At 39.3% G+C, this 17392-nt stretch overlaps 1 protein-coding gene across 3 annotated transcripts in view; it reads left to right on the forward strand.

Annotated features, from left to right (window-relative positions):
• The window catches only part of abr (ABR activator of RhoGEF and GTPase), a 453886-nt gene that overhangs the window by 213259 nt on the left and 223235 nt on the right, over positions 1-17392 (forward strand). For all 3 annotated transcript variants that reach the window (XM_079816090.1, XM_079816091.1, XM_079816092.1), the window contains one exon: positions 3034-3219. In XM_079816090.1, the coding sequence (XP_079672216.1) occupies positions 3034-3219 (186 nt within the window). The remainder of the gene's footprint in view (positions 1-3033; positions 3220-17392) is intronic.

The raw sequence follows: 17392 nt of genomic DNA on the forward strand, positions 1-17392 counted from the left end.
GAGGGCTGAAAACGTTTTGAATTTGAAGATCAAGGTAAATATTACCTGTTTACAACTGCTTAGAATTTTTTGTTTTCTTTTAACTTACCTCTACCACCAAAAAAAAGAAAAAAAAACTGGGTTTAATGTGTCATCTGTGTGCCACTTCTATATTTATTTCTTAACAGGTTACACTGCAGCCTATTACTTGTGGTGAACACTACTAAGACCCTGTCCAAAATGGAACCCTAACCCTTGCAATCTTTGTCCACAGTTTCGTGACATAATGCCCGCTTTTGGCCCTGTCCCAAATGGCCCTGTCCCACAATTCTTCGGGCCCTATCATACACCCAGCGCAATGTGACGCCAGTCGCGACTCAAGTGTTTTTTGCTAGTTTCAGCCCGTCACAGTTATCATTTTCACGTCCAATGGCCACATTGCAAATACAAATACATTTGTGCACCCATTGTCTGAAAATGAGGTGTTATTTTCAGTTAACTGAAATAGACTGCGCTGAATGTCTGCAACATTTACTGTACATACTTTTCGGAAACAGAATGTAGTCACGTCAAGTCAAGTCAACTTTATTTATATAGCGCTTTTAACAATGCAGATTGTTTCAAAGCAGCTTCACAGTGTTAAACAGGAAAATAATGCAACAGAATTGTATTCAGCCGTACAGCCGTTCCGGAGAAAACGGTGATGTCATCAGCTCATTTCAATTATCATAGTGACAATGTGGGCTTTAGATCAGTAATTAGATCAGTAATTTAGTTTATATGGTTAATTTAGTTTAATAATTAGATTTATTTGGATATTTAGTTGAAAAATGTATTGTCCCCAACTGAGCAAGCCAAGCCAAAAGCGACAGTGGCATGGAAACCAAAACCCCATCAGGTGTACCCCCTCAAAGTAGCATAGCCTGCTTTGTTTACGTGTTGCCAGGGTAACCACTGGGGGTATCTTGTTTTTGTTTACATCAAAGTGCGCATGTCTCTTTGATGCAGCATACAAGCAGTGTTGTAAATGTTAACCGGTTTATGGAAAAGTATTCTTAAATTGCATATTTAAAATCTAAATAATTCATAATTAGCAATTATTCACGGTATGATGAAGTGCCTACACATTGTGTATGTTTATTATCATGATATAGCGTATTAACGTATATCGGCACATGTCTAGTAGCAACATATACATGAGGTTACAAGCAGAAGTGATTAATTCAAGGGTGAAAACAATGTTGAGTAATATAATATAAGAAGAGTGATGGCTGTCAATTAGTTAAATGCTCCCTTCTAATTGAATCCTTCTGCTCTGCTCAGGCAGACATCAGACCTTTTGATTAGAAATGCAGATACAATAATTTCAAAACTGCTGTAGTAATGATCACATCTCTCAGTTGATCAAGTGACTGTAAAGACTTACTTTTGTTACAAAATGTCTCTGTTGAATTTTCTATTCATCAAAAAATCTATTCTATTCATCATGAAAAAAAAGATTTCCACAAAAATATTAAGCAGCACAACTGTTTTTAATGTTGATAATAATAATATATATTTCATGAGGACCAATCAGCATATTTGAATGATTTCTGAAACTACAAATAAAATATATTAAAATACAAAAAAAAATATTTTTAATTTTAATAATATTTAACAATTTTACTGTTTTACTATATTTTTTTATCAAATAAATGCAGCCTTGGTGAGCATAAGAAATGTCTTTTAAAAACATTTAAAAAATCTTACAGTCCCCAAACTTTTAAATGATAAATGTATTAAAATTTTACTGCAAGTTTTTCTGGGAAAATGTCCAAAATATTATCAGTATTTTTTGCTTCAAATAAATGCTCTCTAGAATGAGAAGTGGACTTATAGGCTTATTAACAAGCTGCAAATCATGGTTTGTGACTGTGACAAAACTAAAGGCTATTGGCAATTTCAAGAGGCAAGCTCTTCAGCATGCCCCATCCAAACTTCCTGCTTCAATCAGAAATACATCAATACAGGAGTAAAAAACTGCACACATAAAGCAGTTTCCTGAGGCAGATAAGAGCAGCAACTTATAATGAGTCATACTGATCTGAAAATAACCGTCCTGCACTTTAACACAGTGTTATCAGCCCTAAAGAAAGAAACACGCATGAATACCTGTGAAATGTTTCTTTTACTCTCGTCCCTGCATGATCATGTGCTTTCTCTTTAGAAAAATTTAGAGAAAAACAGTGGGATTGCACCCTGTTCAGTCCGGAGTCCGGACAGCATTACAAATGCAAAGGAAACCAAGTAAATCAATCTATCAATTCACAGGAAGTTGAGAGAGAAATGTAACCACCAGTCAATGTGTACCACTTGAGTACTACATGAAATTTGACTAAACTAAATGCAGTGAAAATATCTTGATGGTTTCATTCAGTTTAAATCTCCTCTGAAGTGGAGAAAATCTGCAATCTGACTTGTGATGCAGCCTGGAATTAAACCACACCATGTTCGTTCATCTGGCCAAATGATAACCGGCATCCCGACTGAGCCTGGTTTCTCCCAAGGATGGAGTTTGGGTTCTTCACTGTCCCCTTTTGGCTTGCTTAGTTGGGGACACTTAATATTCAGCAATATTATTGACTTGAATGCACTGTAGTAGATGAGATCTGAACTGAGCTGGACAATAACATCACTGTTTTCTCCAGAGCTGCTTTATTGAAGAATTGAACTGAAAAAAAGAATTGAAGTGGTATTCCATAATCGAGGAACTTTACACAGTTATTGAACCAAACTGAGTCAACACTGAACAGATTTCAACTGAAAAAATACTTTACTATTGTCTCTTTAGAGCTGCTTTACAGCAGAATTGAATTCTGTTTTCATCGCCTTTAAGCTCCTTTGAAACTATCTGTATTGTATAAAGCCCTATATAAATAAAGGTGGCTTGACTTGAAAATTAAATTTAGCGTTTTGCGTATGGTAATTTAGTACTTCATATGTACATACATGCAACTTGTACATTATTGTAGTGACGTTTATTGATTCACCTCTCTATCTTTCACTCTCCCTCAGCCCATGAAGCCACTTAAAGCTACAGCTACTACATCAAAGCCAGTGCTGACAATGGAGCAGATTGACACTATTTTCTTCATGATCCAAGACATCTTCGAGGTCCATAAGGAGTTTTATGATGCTCTTTTCCCCAACATTCAGCAGTGGGATGAGAAAGTCACCGTTGGACATCTCTTCCAGAAACTGGTGAGTCCACCTCCTAAAAACAAAAGGCCCTAGATGTTAATTATAAACAGTGTTGGGGAGTAACGGAATACATGTACCGGCGTTACGTAGGCTATTCAGAATAGAAATTATGAGTAACTGTATTCCGTTACAGTTACAATTTAAATAGTTGGTATTTAGAATAGTTACATTGTTGAAATCAATGGATTACATTACGATACTTCTCAATTTCACAAGTTTATTCACTCTCTAAATAAATTAAGACAACTCCCTACATTTCCCAGAACGGCCCAATAGAAAAACACGCGGTTTGCTTGATCAGTCACAATGGAGTCGGAAGAGGAGCAGCGGGAGCTAGAGGTGACAACAGAGAACAACAGAGCCAGGGCGTTTCTATCTTGGAAATTCAAACAGCATTTCACATTAAAAAAAGAGAATAGAGAACGAAATATAACTGTGCAGTGTGTCAGTGAAGAGCGACTCTGTGAACAGTTATATAAACACTGCTCCGTCTGAAAGCACTGCGAGTTTGAGTCGCTTATAACGTGAGTTTAAAAAACCATTAAGCGTCAAATATCTTCACCAGTAAAACGAAGCATTCATGAACCTGTTATCCAACAAAATACAACGTTTATTAACACGTTTTAACACACTTCATATCATCAGTCGAGTGTTTGTGAGCTGATATGGCTTCTTATTACAGAATGAGGCAGACAATGCATTATTTAAAGGGGTGGTAAAACACATTCTTTTGAAGGCTTGGCTGTGTTTGTGGGGTGCATTGTAACATGTGTTCATGCTTCGTTTTAAAAAAAATTGCCTTATTTTTCATATATTTGACCTTTATTCTACACTGCTCTGTCCCTCCTTGTAAAACGGTCTGATGCTTTCCGGGTTGTATGAAGCAGGTCCCTCAAAAATACGCAGTGGGCTCAGATTGGTTGTATGATTCGTGTTGTGTTGTGATTCGCTAACCGCAGTGCACGTCGGAAACGTCACGCCCCTTACCGGAGGCTGTTCAGTATTAGAAACAACGGCGTCAATAAAACCATATGAGCTCGAATCAGACCCAGAACATTTGAGTGAAGATGATCGAGCAGAACCTGCTCAGTCCTCGAGAGTAAAGAGTAAAGACTGCGGATCTATAATGATCGCTACTGAATGGCACTTTAACTTTTGTATTTTTAGAACGATTATAGCCAAATATCTGTCGCAAGAACTAACGTTAACCCAGAACGAACACTAAGCACTGGCTTTAACTAGTAAGTTAGCCAAATCACACACAAATCACACACAGAAGCATGTTTAGCAAGCCTGTAGATAAACAATACATAAAAGCTCTAATCAAAGAATCATTTACACTAATGCCAGGTTCGCTGTTGAGATTTTAACGTTAATGTTTGTAACGTTAGGTGTTCGTCGGATAACGTTAAGTATGAATGAGCATTTAACAGACTGGTTTGCAGAACAGCGTTGTCATCTGTTTACTTCCTTGCTACAACGTACAATTAACCTATTACAGGAAAACACATCGATGAAAAATAAATCAGACTTACAGGTTGTGGCCCGTAAAGAGCTTCTGTTTGTAAATCCAGCTTTCAGGACAAGCCGTTGTGCATATCCTGTATTGAACTCGCGAAGTTTGTGGAAGTTTGTGTTGTCCTCCGTGAAATGTGCAGCGCGCGTGTCGTGCATCCACGCACTGGCAGTGTTTTTTTCCTCTGCGCGCGCCTGATTCCCCGCTGACTCAAACACACGTGCATATAACATGCTGTATGTTAAACGCTCTGCAACGCACCCCCGTCCCAAGGAAGGCTGAGCAGAGCAAGTACCCCAGACCTGCAATCCGGATGAAAATAACAGCGTTTCCTCTGCATCGCGGCAACAACACTCCAGCCTACTAACCACAACAGCGCCACGATACAAAATGGCCTCACCCCCCCCTTATTTAATATTCTCGGAGGAGGGGTTTATGTAAATATTGAGCCTGTTGATGTCACCAACCCTGGAGGAATGTGTGTAGTCGCCTACTGGCCGTTTGCTGTAGTTCTTAGAAACTGATTTCTTTAAAAGCAAATATCTCCCTTTGCTTTAAACTTTGAACGTTGTAACTTTGCAGATGTTGTTTATGCTCAAGCAGCAACATTACACGCTAGCTAAAGTTAGAATAGTGAAATCGTTGTTTACCACCCCTTTAATAGTATTCTATAGTGATAAAGTCTATGTCAATCAGCACTTTATTATTATGAAAATACCCGAGAAGGCTTGAAGAATGTTTCTATATTTTACTATAGGCCTATCTCTTTACATAAATATTATTTTCTATTTAAAACTATAATTTCGTTAGGCTATTTTAAAAACCCAACTAATCATCCGCCCTATAGGTTGCACGTGAGGGGGAAAACTTAGATTTCTTCCACTTACATTTTATTTTACTGTATCTCTTCACATAAATATTATTTTCTATTTAAAAAAAATGATAATTTCGTTATTTTACTAACCCAACTAATGACTCATCTGGGCTTTCCAATAGTTTGCACGTGAGGGGGGAAAACGGAGCTTTCTTCCACTTAAGAAGAGTTGTGCACTTTTAAGCAATTCTTATTTTACTATTATCTCTTTACAGAAATGTTATTTTCTACTTGAAAACTATAATTTCGTTATTTTACTCACCTAACTAATTACTGGCTTTCCAATAGGTTACATGCACTTTTCACAATCCATTACGGAGCTGATCAATTTTGATTTTGCATATTGTTCTTTAAACGTTATTTCGTGTAGTTCATACAACCACCTTACAATATTTCAAAAACATAATTTATTTTGTAGCCTATGCTATGCTCTGCACAACAAAAAGTGAATTGTGTTGATAAATCCAGAGTTTCGGTCTGAGTGTTGTTCTTCTGTGTTTTAATAAATGTGTGTTATATCAGAATCACCTTCATTCTTTCATTTGATTTGCCATTATGGCTAAGGCAAATTGTCTTTAAAATTAATAACCAGACAAGAGTTATTTGATGTTCATTGAAGTCTGGGTTTATCTTAAACTGCCGCTTCAGTGCAGGAGCAAGAGTTCTGTGACAATGAGCACAATCTCACGAGACACACAATAGGCTTGTCAAGTCAAGTCAACTTTATTTATATAGCGCTTTTAACAATGCAGATTGTTTCAAAGCAGCTTCACAGTGTTAAACAGAAAATAATCCAACAGAATTTTATTCCGCCGTATAGCCGTTCTGGAGAAAACGGTGATGTCATCAGCTCATTTCAATTATCATACAGTGACAGTGTGGGCATTAGAACAGTAATTAGATCAGTAATTTAGTTTATATGGTTAATTTAGTTTAATAATTAGATTTATTTGGATATTTAGTTGAAAAATTTAGTGTCCCCAACTGAGCAAGCCAAGCCAGAGGCGACAGTGACAAGGAAACCAAAACCACATCAGGTGACCTAATGGAGAAAAATAAACCTTGGGAGAAACCATGCTCAGTCGGGGTGCCAGTTCTCCTCAGGCCAATTAAACAACAGCGTATGATTATTATTATTCTGATTATTATTAACTTTACAGGTCAGAGGTCATAATAGATCGGAATATTCGAAAGATCGGAGGCAGCAAGCCGGAGAAGGGTTTATTGAGGATGATGTGTTGATTAAATAATTATTAAATAGGAATAATCGAAATATCGGAATCATCACGCCGAAGACGGGTTTATTGAGGATGCCGTATTGATTAAACAATTATTAAATTGCAATATTCAAAAGATCGGAGTCATCACGCCAGAGACGGGTTTATTGAGGATGCCGTATTGATGAAACAATTTTTAAAGTGCAATATTCGAAAGATCGGAGGCAACGCGCCAGAGACGGGTTTATTGAGGATGACGTATCGATTTAAAAATTATTAAATTGTAATATTCGAACAATTGGAGTCATCACGCCGTAGATGGGTTTACTGAGGATGCCGTGTCGATGAGGCAATTTTAGGGGGAGTCTAATTGACATGGTCTCTGCAGACACCTCAGGGTCATGCGTTGGTCTTCTCTGGGCGCAGGTCCACCATCTGATCTAGATACGGCCTGGATCCGGCTGACTGCTGTAAACCTCGGGATAAAACAGAGAGACTATCATTAGCGTAGATGCCATTCTTCTGATGATGTAACGAGTACATCAGGTGTTATGGGAAGTGTTCCCGGTTCCGGCTGACCTAGTTAATGCAGCCTAACAATCATTTAATTGAAAAAGTGTTTTATGTGTATGCCATAGTAAAGAGATGTGTTTTTAGTCTAAATTTAAACTGACAGAGCGTGTCTGCTTCCCGTACAATGTTAGGAAGACTGTTCCAGAGTTTAGGTGCTAAATAGGTAAAGGATCGACCGCCTGCAGTTGATTTTCGATATTCTCGGTATTATCAACTGGCCAGAATTTTGAGACCGCAGTAGACGTGATGGAGTATAATGTGTTAAGAGCTCGCTCAAGTACTGGGGAGCTAAACCATTTAGGCATTTGTAAGTAATAAGCAAGATTTTAAAATGTATGCGATGTTTAATAGGGAGCCAGTGCAGTGTTGACAGAACGGGACTAATGTGGTCATGCTTCCTGGTTCTAGTAAGAACTCGAGCTGCTGCGTTTTGGACCAGCTGGAGTTTGTTTATTAAGCGAGCAGGGCAACCACCCAGTAGAGCATTACAATAATCTAGCCTTGAGGTTATGAATGCATGAACTAACTGTTCAGCATTTTGCATTGAGAGCATGTGCCGTAATTAGATATATTTTTAAGATGGTAGAATGCAGTTTTACAGATGCTAGAAACGTGGCTTTCAAACGAAAGATTGGTATCAAAGAGCACACCCAGGTTCCTCACTGACGATGAGGACTTGACAGAGCAGCCATCAAGTGTTAGACAGTATTCTAGGTTACTACTTGTGGGGCTTTTTTGTCCAATAATTAAAAATTTAGTTTTTTCTGAATTGAGTTGGAGGAAATTATTGGTCATCCAATGTTTTATATCAGCTATGCATTCCGTTTATCTTGTGAATTGGTAAGTTTCGCCAGGGCGTGAAGAAATATAGAGCTGAGTATCGTCAGCATAACAATGAAAACTAACACCATGCTTCCTAATGATATCTGATAGAGGTAGCATGTACAGGGTGAAGAGCAACTGTCCAAGCACTGAGCCCTGCGGTACTCCATACTGAACTTGTGATCGGTGTGACATCTCTTCATTTACTGCTACAAACTGATAACGGTCAGATAGGTATGATTTAAACAATGCCAATACTTCCACTAATGCTTACATAATTTTCGAGTCTATTCAAAAGATTGTTGTGGTCGATAGTATCGAATGCAGCGCTAAGATCGAGTAACACTAATAGAGAGATACAGCCACGATCGGATGATAAGAGTAAATCATTTGTAACTCTGATGAGAGCAGTCTCAGTACTATGATACGTTCTAAATCCTGACTGGAAATCCTCACAGATACCATTTCTTTCCAAAAAGGAACATAATTGTGAAGACACTGCCTTTTCAAGTATTTTTGACAAAAAGGGTAGATTTGAGATTGGCCTGTAATTTACTAATTCTGTAGGATCAAGTTGAGTTTTTTTAATAAGTGGTTTAATAATAGCCAACTTAAAAGTTTTCGGTACATATCCTAATGACAAAGATGTATTAATGATATTAAGAAGAGGATCTATGACCTCTGGAAGCATCTCTTTTAATAGCCTAGTCAGTACAGGGTTGAGCATACATGTTGTTGATTTTGATGATTTAACTAGTTTAGCTAATTCTTCTTCTCCTATAGCAGTGAATGAGTGTAATTTTTCCTCAGTGACACTACAATGCTCTGTCTGATGTGATACTGTAGTAGACGGCTGCATGGTTAAAATTTTCTTCCTAATATTATCAAACTTGCATGTAAAGGGGTGGCAGTGGCTCAGTGGTTCATGTAGGTTGTCTACAAACTGGAAGGTTGCCGAATGATGTGGACCCCTGACCAAGTGTCGAGGTGTCCATGAGCAAGACACCTAACCCCAGCTGCTCCCGATGAGCTGGATGGCGCCTTGCATGGCAGACACCGCCGTCGGTGTGTGAATGGGTGAATGTGAGGCAATGTGTAAAGTGCTTTGGATGGCCATTGGTCTGTTAAAAGTGCTATATAAATGCAGTCCATTTTTTACCATCTAAAGAAGTTCATAAAGTCATTACTGCTGTGCTCTTTACAAACATCAGAGGTTGAAGCTTTATTTTTGGTTAATTTAGCTACTGTATCGAATTAATACCTAGGGTTATGTTTGCTTTCTTCCAAGAGAGTCGAGAAATAAGCAGATCTAGCAGTTTTTACTGCCTTTCTGTATGCGATCATGCTCTCTTTCAACAAATTACGAAAGACCTCTAGTCTTGTTTTCTTCTAGCTGTGCTCCATTTTTCTGGCTGCTGTTTTAAGGGCCCGGGTGTGCTCGTTGTACCACAGCGTTGGACTATTTTCTTTAATCTTCTTTAAGCGCAGGGGAGCAACTGTGTCTAAAGTACTGGAAAAGAGAGAGTCAATAGTTTCTGTTGCAACATCGAGTTCTTCTAAGCTATCTGGGATGCTAAGGAGATGATACTGATGAGGAAGATTATTTAAAAAGCAATCTTTAGTGGCAGCAGTGATTTTCCTGCCATTTTTGAAACAAGGGGGCGACTTTGCAACCTTAGCTAAATTAAGTATACATGATACTAGGTAATGATCTGAGATGTCATCGCTCTGCTGCAGAATTTCAACGGTATCAACATTTATTCCATGTGACAATATTAGGTCTAAAGTATTTTTATGGATTATGGCGATGAGTGGGTCCTAACACGTGTTGCCTAACTCCAATAGAGTTTAGAATGTCTTTAAATGCATTGTAATCCCAATGTATTAAATGCATTGGGATTACCCAATGCGTCTTTTTCATTGTCTACATGGATATTAAAATCACCAACAATTAGTAATTTATCTACGGCCAGTACTAACTCTGATAGAAAATCAGCTAATTTTTTGATAAAGTCTGTATTGGGCCCTGGTGGCCTGTATACAGTAGCTAACACAAATGTTAAACGGGTTTTATCATGTATAATACATAACGTTACATAAAGCACCAAAACTTCGAAGGAATTATATTTGAAACTAGACTTCTGAGTAATACTGAAGATATTATTTAGCCTGGATGCCAGCCGAACTTAGCCCCGCCCACAACATTTTTACTCGGGCAGTTCGGTCTGGACTTGCTCAATAGAGAAGTAATTATGCCCGAACAGAAGCTGTTCGGACCAATGAAATTGTCAGGGCGGGCTTTAGACGATGATGGACAGATGATAAACAGTAACGTAATCATCCACGTCATCAAAGAGCGCTTGGGTTGAATTTGTTCTAATCCTAAACGGAGAACTTGTTCGTATATACATTCACCTTTATTATTTCTCTCAGAAATGATGATCGTGTTGGTAAGTACTCTGTGTATCCTTACATTCTTTTTTTACAACACCGGCAAAGTTCGTTTACACTCATCTTTTTCTTCTAACGTTAGGCTACTCATTCCAGCGTGCGTGCAGACAGGGTTGCCAAGTTTTTACAACAAAACCCGCCCAATTGCTAACGTTCCTCAAAACTAGCCAAAAACAAGCCCAATAGCTTTCCAGGGGGGTTCTCCGGGAAAAAAAGGCATTTGAGTGGTAAAATATGTGTTATTTTGGAAGGACTGCATGCTAAAATTCGCATTCCTGGGTCTGTATATCACATAATTGGGGTCGCTTCAACCCGTGGACTTGGCAACACAGTGCAGTTGAGTTCTGTTGACATTTGACTACTAACGTTATGCGTCGCTCAGTCGCTCCGTTGCTCTGATTGGTTGTAGGTCTATCCAATTGAGGTCTTTCCTGGTTCGGTTGAAACACGCCCCATAATCACAGCCCAACGGAGCAGTATCAGACTCATATTCTGACTAGAATTGAGTATGACGACGTCAGGCTAGATATTATTATAAATTACAGCAACCCCTCCCCCTTTACTTTTCAGACGTGGCTCGTGTTTATAACAATAATCTTGGGGGGTGGACTCATTTAAAGTAATGTAGTCATCAAGTTTTAGCCAGGTTTCTGTCAAACACAGCACATCTAGATTATTATCTGTAATGATATCATTAACAAAAAGGGGAAAGGGATCGAATATTCAGCAACCCAAGCTTTATTAATTGTTCATCTCTGTATTATATCTATTGTTTATTGGTTGGACATCAATTACATTTTTACTGTTGAATGGTTGTGATGTTTTTTTTGTATTTACTAATTCGGGGAACAGACACGGTCTCTATATGATAATATCTAGGTGAAAGAGTCTCTATGTGCTGGGATTTATCTGACTCCGGTGAGGTGAGACAGCTAGCAGACGGTCGGTTTAGCCAGTTTGTCTGCTTCCTGACCTGGGGCCTCATTTATAAACGTTGCGTACGCACAAAAGAAGGCGTACGCCGCTCTCTACGCAATAATTGGTATTTATAAAAAGCAAACTTGACGGGAAAATGTGCGGTCCTTCACGCAAGCTCTGACCCAGGCGTACGCACAAAAACGGGTGAAATGAGAAATGGCGACACCGTCGGCAGATGGAAGAAACACGTGAAAGTGTGTGAAACTGTAGACCGTTGTGTAAAAGAAATGGCTATGCCTCTCATAAATAACATTAAGACTTCACAAAGCAAGTCTTACAATGAACAGCCTACACGAACACCCGTTTGATCGATCTGCAGTGTAAAACACAAAATCAAACGAAAATTACAACAGAAATGCAAATTAACAAATATTTGCAAAAAGAAAAGTGAAATATGATAACTGAACTGACATTGATACATATGATACAAAACTGATATTCTCGTCAAGTGTCCGTCTGGCAGAGCAGATAGATGCAATTAGATAGATAGATAATTAGGGAGATATATAGATAAATAGATAGATGTATTAATTGTCCACTGGGGAAAGTTGTTTTCATAGTAAAATTTCTTCATCAGCTACGTTCATGGTATTCATGCATATGCCTTAAGTTTTATTTTTGATAAAATGACGTATGTCTCAACCATTCAGAAAGCTGCAAGACATTACATTTGCACGGAACTATTTCCCATTTCAACGTAGATTATAACCGACATCTGTAGCTTGTCAGATTCAATTAAATGGATGGAAATAAAATGCCCATCTCAATGCGTAATGACGCACAATGGCTGATCTTGTGCTCTAGAAGATGTGGCGAATGGAAGGATTCGGAGTGAACGCATCTTCAGACAGCAAGAAGACTTGCTGGCAAATGAGGACACACTCTGGCGATGGAGCGCTAGACGCTTTTTTGCCTCGACTTTGATGTCCGACCATTTCTTTTTTATTTCGGCGATAGTCCGAGGTTGTGAGGCTACAGCATTTACGGCGTCTGCAACCTTTTGCCACTCAAGTGTCTTTTTGGCATTAGTAATGCCCACACTGTGCTCTCCAAACAACACTTTTCTTCTCTTTTCAACCTCGCCAACGATAACTTCTACCTCACATTGAGTGAAGTTACGTTTTTTTTTTATTTCCTCTCCATGTTTGCCATGATTTCGCAACCTATGAATATTAACTTGTGGGCGTTTCACGGACTATTTATGGGCAACTATGGGCGTGACATGAAGCCGCAAAAGCTGCGCTACATTTAGAATTGATTGTGATTTATTAAGGGAAAACTGCGTAGGATGTGCGTGCGCACGGTTTTATAAATCCGAATATTTCTGTGCGTACGCACGTCCTATGTTTCATCCGTACGCCAATTCTGACGCAAATCCTACGCAAAGTTTTATAAATGAGGCCCCTGGGCCCTAGTGAGTCAAGGTTTAGCTCTAAAACTATGTGCCAAATTACTAGAGAGAAGAGCGGAACCACCCCAGGAGGGATGGATGCCATTCTTCTTCAACAGGTCAGGTCTGCCCCAAAAGCTTTTCCAATTGTCTATGAACCCTGTTATTTTGCGGACACCACTTAGACAACCAGCCATTGAGTGATGATAGTCAGCTAACTATCTCATCACTCCTTTTAACAGGGAGCGGACCAGAACAAAAAACTGCATTTGACATCGTACTAGCGAGTTCACACACCTCTTTAATGTTAATTTTTGTGATGTCCGACTGGCGAAGTCGAACATCATTAGTGCCGACGTGAATAATAATCTTAGATCATTTACGATTAGCTTTAGCCAGCACTTTTAAATTTGCTTTGATGTCAGGCGCTCTGGCTCCCGGTAAACATATGACTATGGTGGCTGGTGTCTCTATTTTCACATTCCGTGTAATAGAATCGCCAATCACTAGGGCACTTTCAACAGGATACTCAGTGGGTGCTTCACTGAGAGGGGAGAACCTGTTTGATGTTCTAATCGGAACGGAAAAGCGTTTTTTAGATCCGTGACTATGCCGTCTTACTGTCACCCAGTTTCCCTGCTGCGGGGGCCCTGCAGCCGGAACTGAAGAATGTACAGAGTTCACTAAGCTATTCGCATCCAAATCAGTGTCTAAAGCTGTTACATCCTCACTACTCTCAGATAAAGTATGGATGCGTGTTTCTAATTCTGAAATCTTCTCTGTCAGCCTAACTATCTCCTTACATTTATCACATGTGAAGCCCAGTTCACCAACGGAGAAGCCTATACTAAACATGCAGCATGCAGTGCAAGTGACAATGACAGGAGATGACATGGCTTATCGTGTTTGTTGATTAATCCAATTTACCACAGTTGTTTGCTGGACACTATTTACTAATTCAACTCACCATGGTTGTTTAATGAACTCAGAAAACAGGAGACCCAGGTGCAGAGATGACAAGCTAACAGGCTAGCAAAATGCTAACGTGTGATTGTGATTTAGATTAAAAGCTAGCGATGTCAAATTTAACATGATAGGCAATATTTAAACAATATATGGTGATGAGTAAGTTATATTTAGCAGTAGAACAAAGAAAATATATCAAAATAGAGATTCAAAAGCAAGACTGTACAGAGCTACAAACACTAGCAGGAGGCAGACAGGAGACAGGAGCAATCGATCAGCATTCTAGTGATGGAGCGACAACTAGTCTCAGTATACAACAACTTGTATACTAATAATTCATTAATAATTCATTAAGGACTGTTTTCTTGCACAAAATTAAATATTTTAAGTTAAATACACAGTGTAAGACAAGAGGCTAACGATGTCAAGATCAATATTTGTGTATAGCCTGCCTGACACGTTATTTAGGGGCGTGAGAGGTGTATTTCTGGTGCAGCTGGCTTCAAAGGAATGCAAATGCAATGCAATTTTTTGTTCCTTTACATTTATTCATTTTTAGAAGTTTATAATTTATTTGTAATAAACATTTTAAAGGGGTGAAGAATTGAGAAATCACCTTTCCCTTGAGCTTTTGATATATATAAGGTCATGGTAATATAAGAATAGTTTCAGAGCTGTTTCAGAGCTGAAAACTTCCTTGTTAGTCAAAGAAAATCTTTTATTGACACCAGGCCCAGCAAACGATCCATCTCAGATTGTGCCCAGCTATGACGTGAGAGTGTAGTGAAGCACCGCCTCAACAGAAGAAGGACAATGCCTGATTCTGTAGCCCTGCCCACCGACCCGTGCCACTAACATGACAGTTAAGAGCAGCATAGAGCTGAACAGCATCACATTTCTAAGCAGTAAACATACCACATAAGCTTCATTGGCATTCGGATTTTTAAGCATTCTGATTCCAATATTTTGAATGCATGGATGAACTTTATTTTTAATGAATATCCAGCTCACGTGGGGAAGACATTGCTCATATGTCGCACATATGCACAGTCGTTTGTAAAGAAGAGACTGGATTTGCAGACCGGATGAGATTACATGAACAAATTAAGCAACACACTAATGTGAGTAAAACATTTTTTTATATATATATATGTGATAGTATTGCATTGTTACAGATTGTTTGATATCTATGGATTATGTGTACGTGTCTAACAGAACATACCTTAGCACGGTTCATTACTGTCTTGATGTGCGTTGTTCACTCTCTTGACTCGATATTTGAAGGGCGCACGCGTGTGTGTGTACCGTTGGGTGGATGAGAGATGAATCATTGTGTTTGTTTGATAAAGATATTTTGCGAGCCCTGGCTGTGGGCTGGGCGATTCATTCCGGTTGCCGTTTGCCACACGTTGTCACTGACAGGGGGAGCAGAAGCTCATTAAATATGCAAATCTTATCCAATCCTAGCCATGGGCGTTTACTTCCAAGTCTTCAGTGCAGCACGCCCATCAAAATCCGAGCATTTCTTCAGAGAGCCTCAAAACCAGGTCAGAAAATTGCCTATTACTTATTCATTATGATGTTTTTGAATGTAAAAACCACGTGAACGCAATAAGTTGACTTCAGACAACAGTATAAAAAATTATCCCTTTAAGTGGCCCATTAAAAAGTATTATTTATATGTTGAATTATGTTTTTAAAACATAGGCTACATGAGATCATATTGTGACCGTTGCGGTGTGCGTTGAAAGAGCGGTAATATTTCCTCAAGTGGAGAGCGCCTTTCTGAAGATTCTGTTAATTTCTGAAGCTCATTCCGCTCAGCACCGCGCGCTCAAACCAGAACTCCCTTTGTGACATGCTGGATCAAATATAGGTCTATATGAAATAAATAGTTAGGGCTGCCCCTGACTAAAGTTTTTTTTTTTCTTTTTTCTAGTAGTTGTTCATTTAAACCATTGTTCACGCGGTGCTGCTGCTTCCATGCCATGGCTATTTGCTTATTATTTATTAAATCCGGGCAATTTGGTTGATAAAACATTGATTAAAATTAAGATACAATTTATACAAAATGAAATTCACTTTAAACAAAGGCTTTCAACAAAACTTATTGAAGTGTTGCAAATAATTTCTGACCCCCATGTCTTCTGACATATTATGCATCTTATGTGTCCTGTTCACTTTACATTTACATTTATGCATTTAGCAGACGCTCTTATCCAAAGCGACTTACAACTTGGGGGTACAATAAGGGATTGGTCGTGAAGAGTCGAGTTAGCGCAAAAAGTGCCTGAAATACTTAGTCCGTGTACATTTCTCAGTGTAGCACAGGCTAGAGTAGGGAGGGAAAGAGGAGGAGAAAGAGGAAAGGAAAGATTTATTTATTTTTTTTTTTTTTTAAGAGGTTAAGTGCTCATGGAAGAGATGACTTTTGAATGTTGTCAACGAATCAGCATTTCGGATGGCGGTGGGCAGATCGTTCCACCAGCTGGGAACGTTGAATGAAAATGTTCTGGAAAGGGATTTTTTGCCTCTCTGTGATGGTACTACAAGCCTTCGCTCCTTGGGTGAACGAAGGCTTCTAGTGGGGGTGTGGATTTGTAGAATTGAGTCAAAGTATGCAGGAGCTGAGCGCGTGGTGGCTCTGTAGGCAAGCGTCAGCGCCTTAAACTTGATGCGAGCAGCGAGTGGTAGCCAGTGCAGAGAGATGAACAGTGGTTTGACGTGGGTCCTTTTGGGCTCGTTGAAGACCATTCTGGATCATTCGAAGTGTTTGGATCGCACAAGAGGGGAGTCCAGCCAGAAGCGCATTGCAGTAGTCAAGTCTAGAAATAACCAGGGCCTGGACAAGAAGCTGTGTTGTGTGTTCTGCTAGGAACGGTCTGATCTTCCTGATGTTGTAGAGCGCAAACCTGCATGAGCGAGCTGTCTTAGCAATGTGTTCTCTGAAGGACAACTGGTCATCAAATGTAACTCCAAGATTACATGATTTTGAAGTGGAAATCAGGGATGTACCTAACTGGATGGTGAAGTCATGTTGCAAAGTGGGACTGGCGGGAAAGATGAGGAACTCAGTCTTTGCCAGGTTGAGCTGTAGGTGATTTTTACTCATCCATGCAGAGATGTTAGCCAGACAGCTGGAGATTCGTTCAGCTACTGTGGGGTCGTCTGGTTGGAATGAAAGGTAGAGCTGAGTGTCATCAGCATAGCAGTGATATGAGAAGCCATGCGCCTGTATGATGGGACCTAATGAAGTAGTGTAAATGGAGAAAAGGAGAGGTCCAAGCACTGAGCCCTGAGGAACCCCCGTGGTCAGTTGATGCGGTTGGGATTCCTCTCCTCTCCAGGCAACCTTGAAGGACCTACCTGTGAGATAAGATTCAAAC

Source organism: Gobio gobio (genome assembly GCF_949357685.1).
Source record: "Gobio gobio genome assembly, chromosome: 4".
NCBI lineage: Eukaryota > Metazoa > Chordata > Actinopteri > Cypriniformes > Gobionidae > Gobio > Gobio gobio.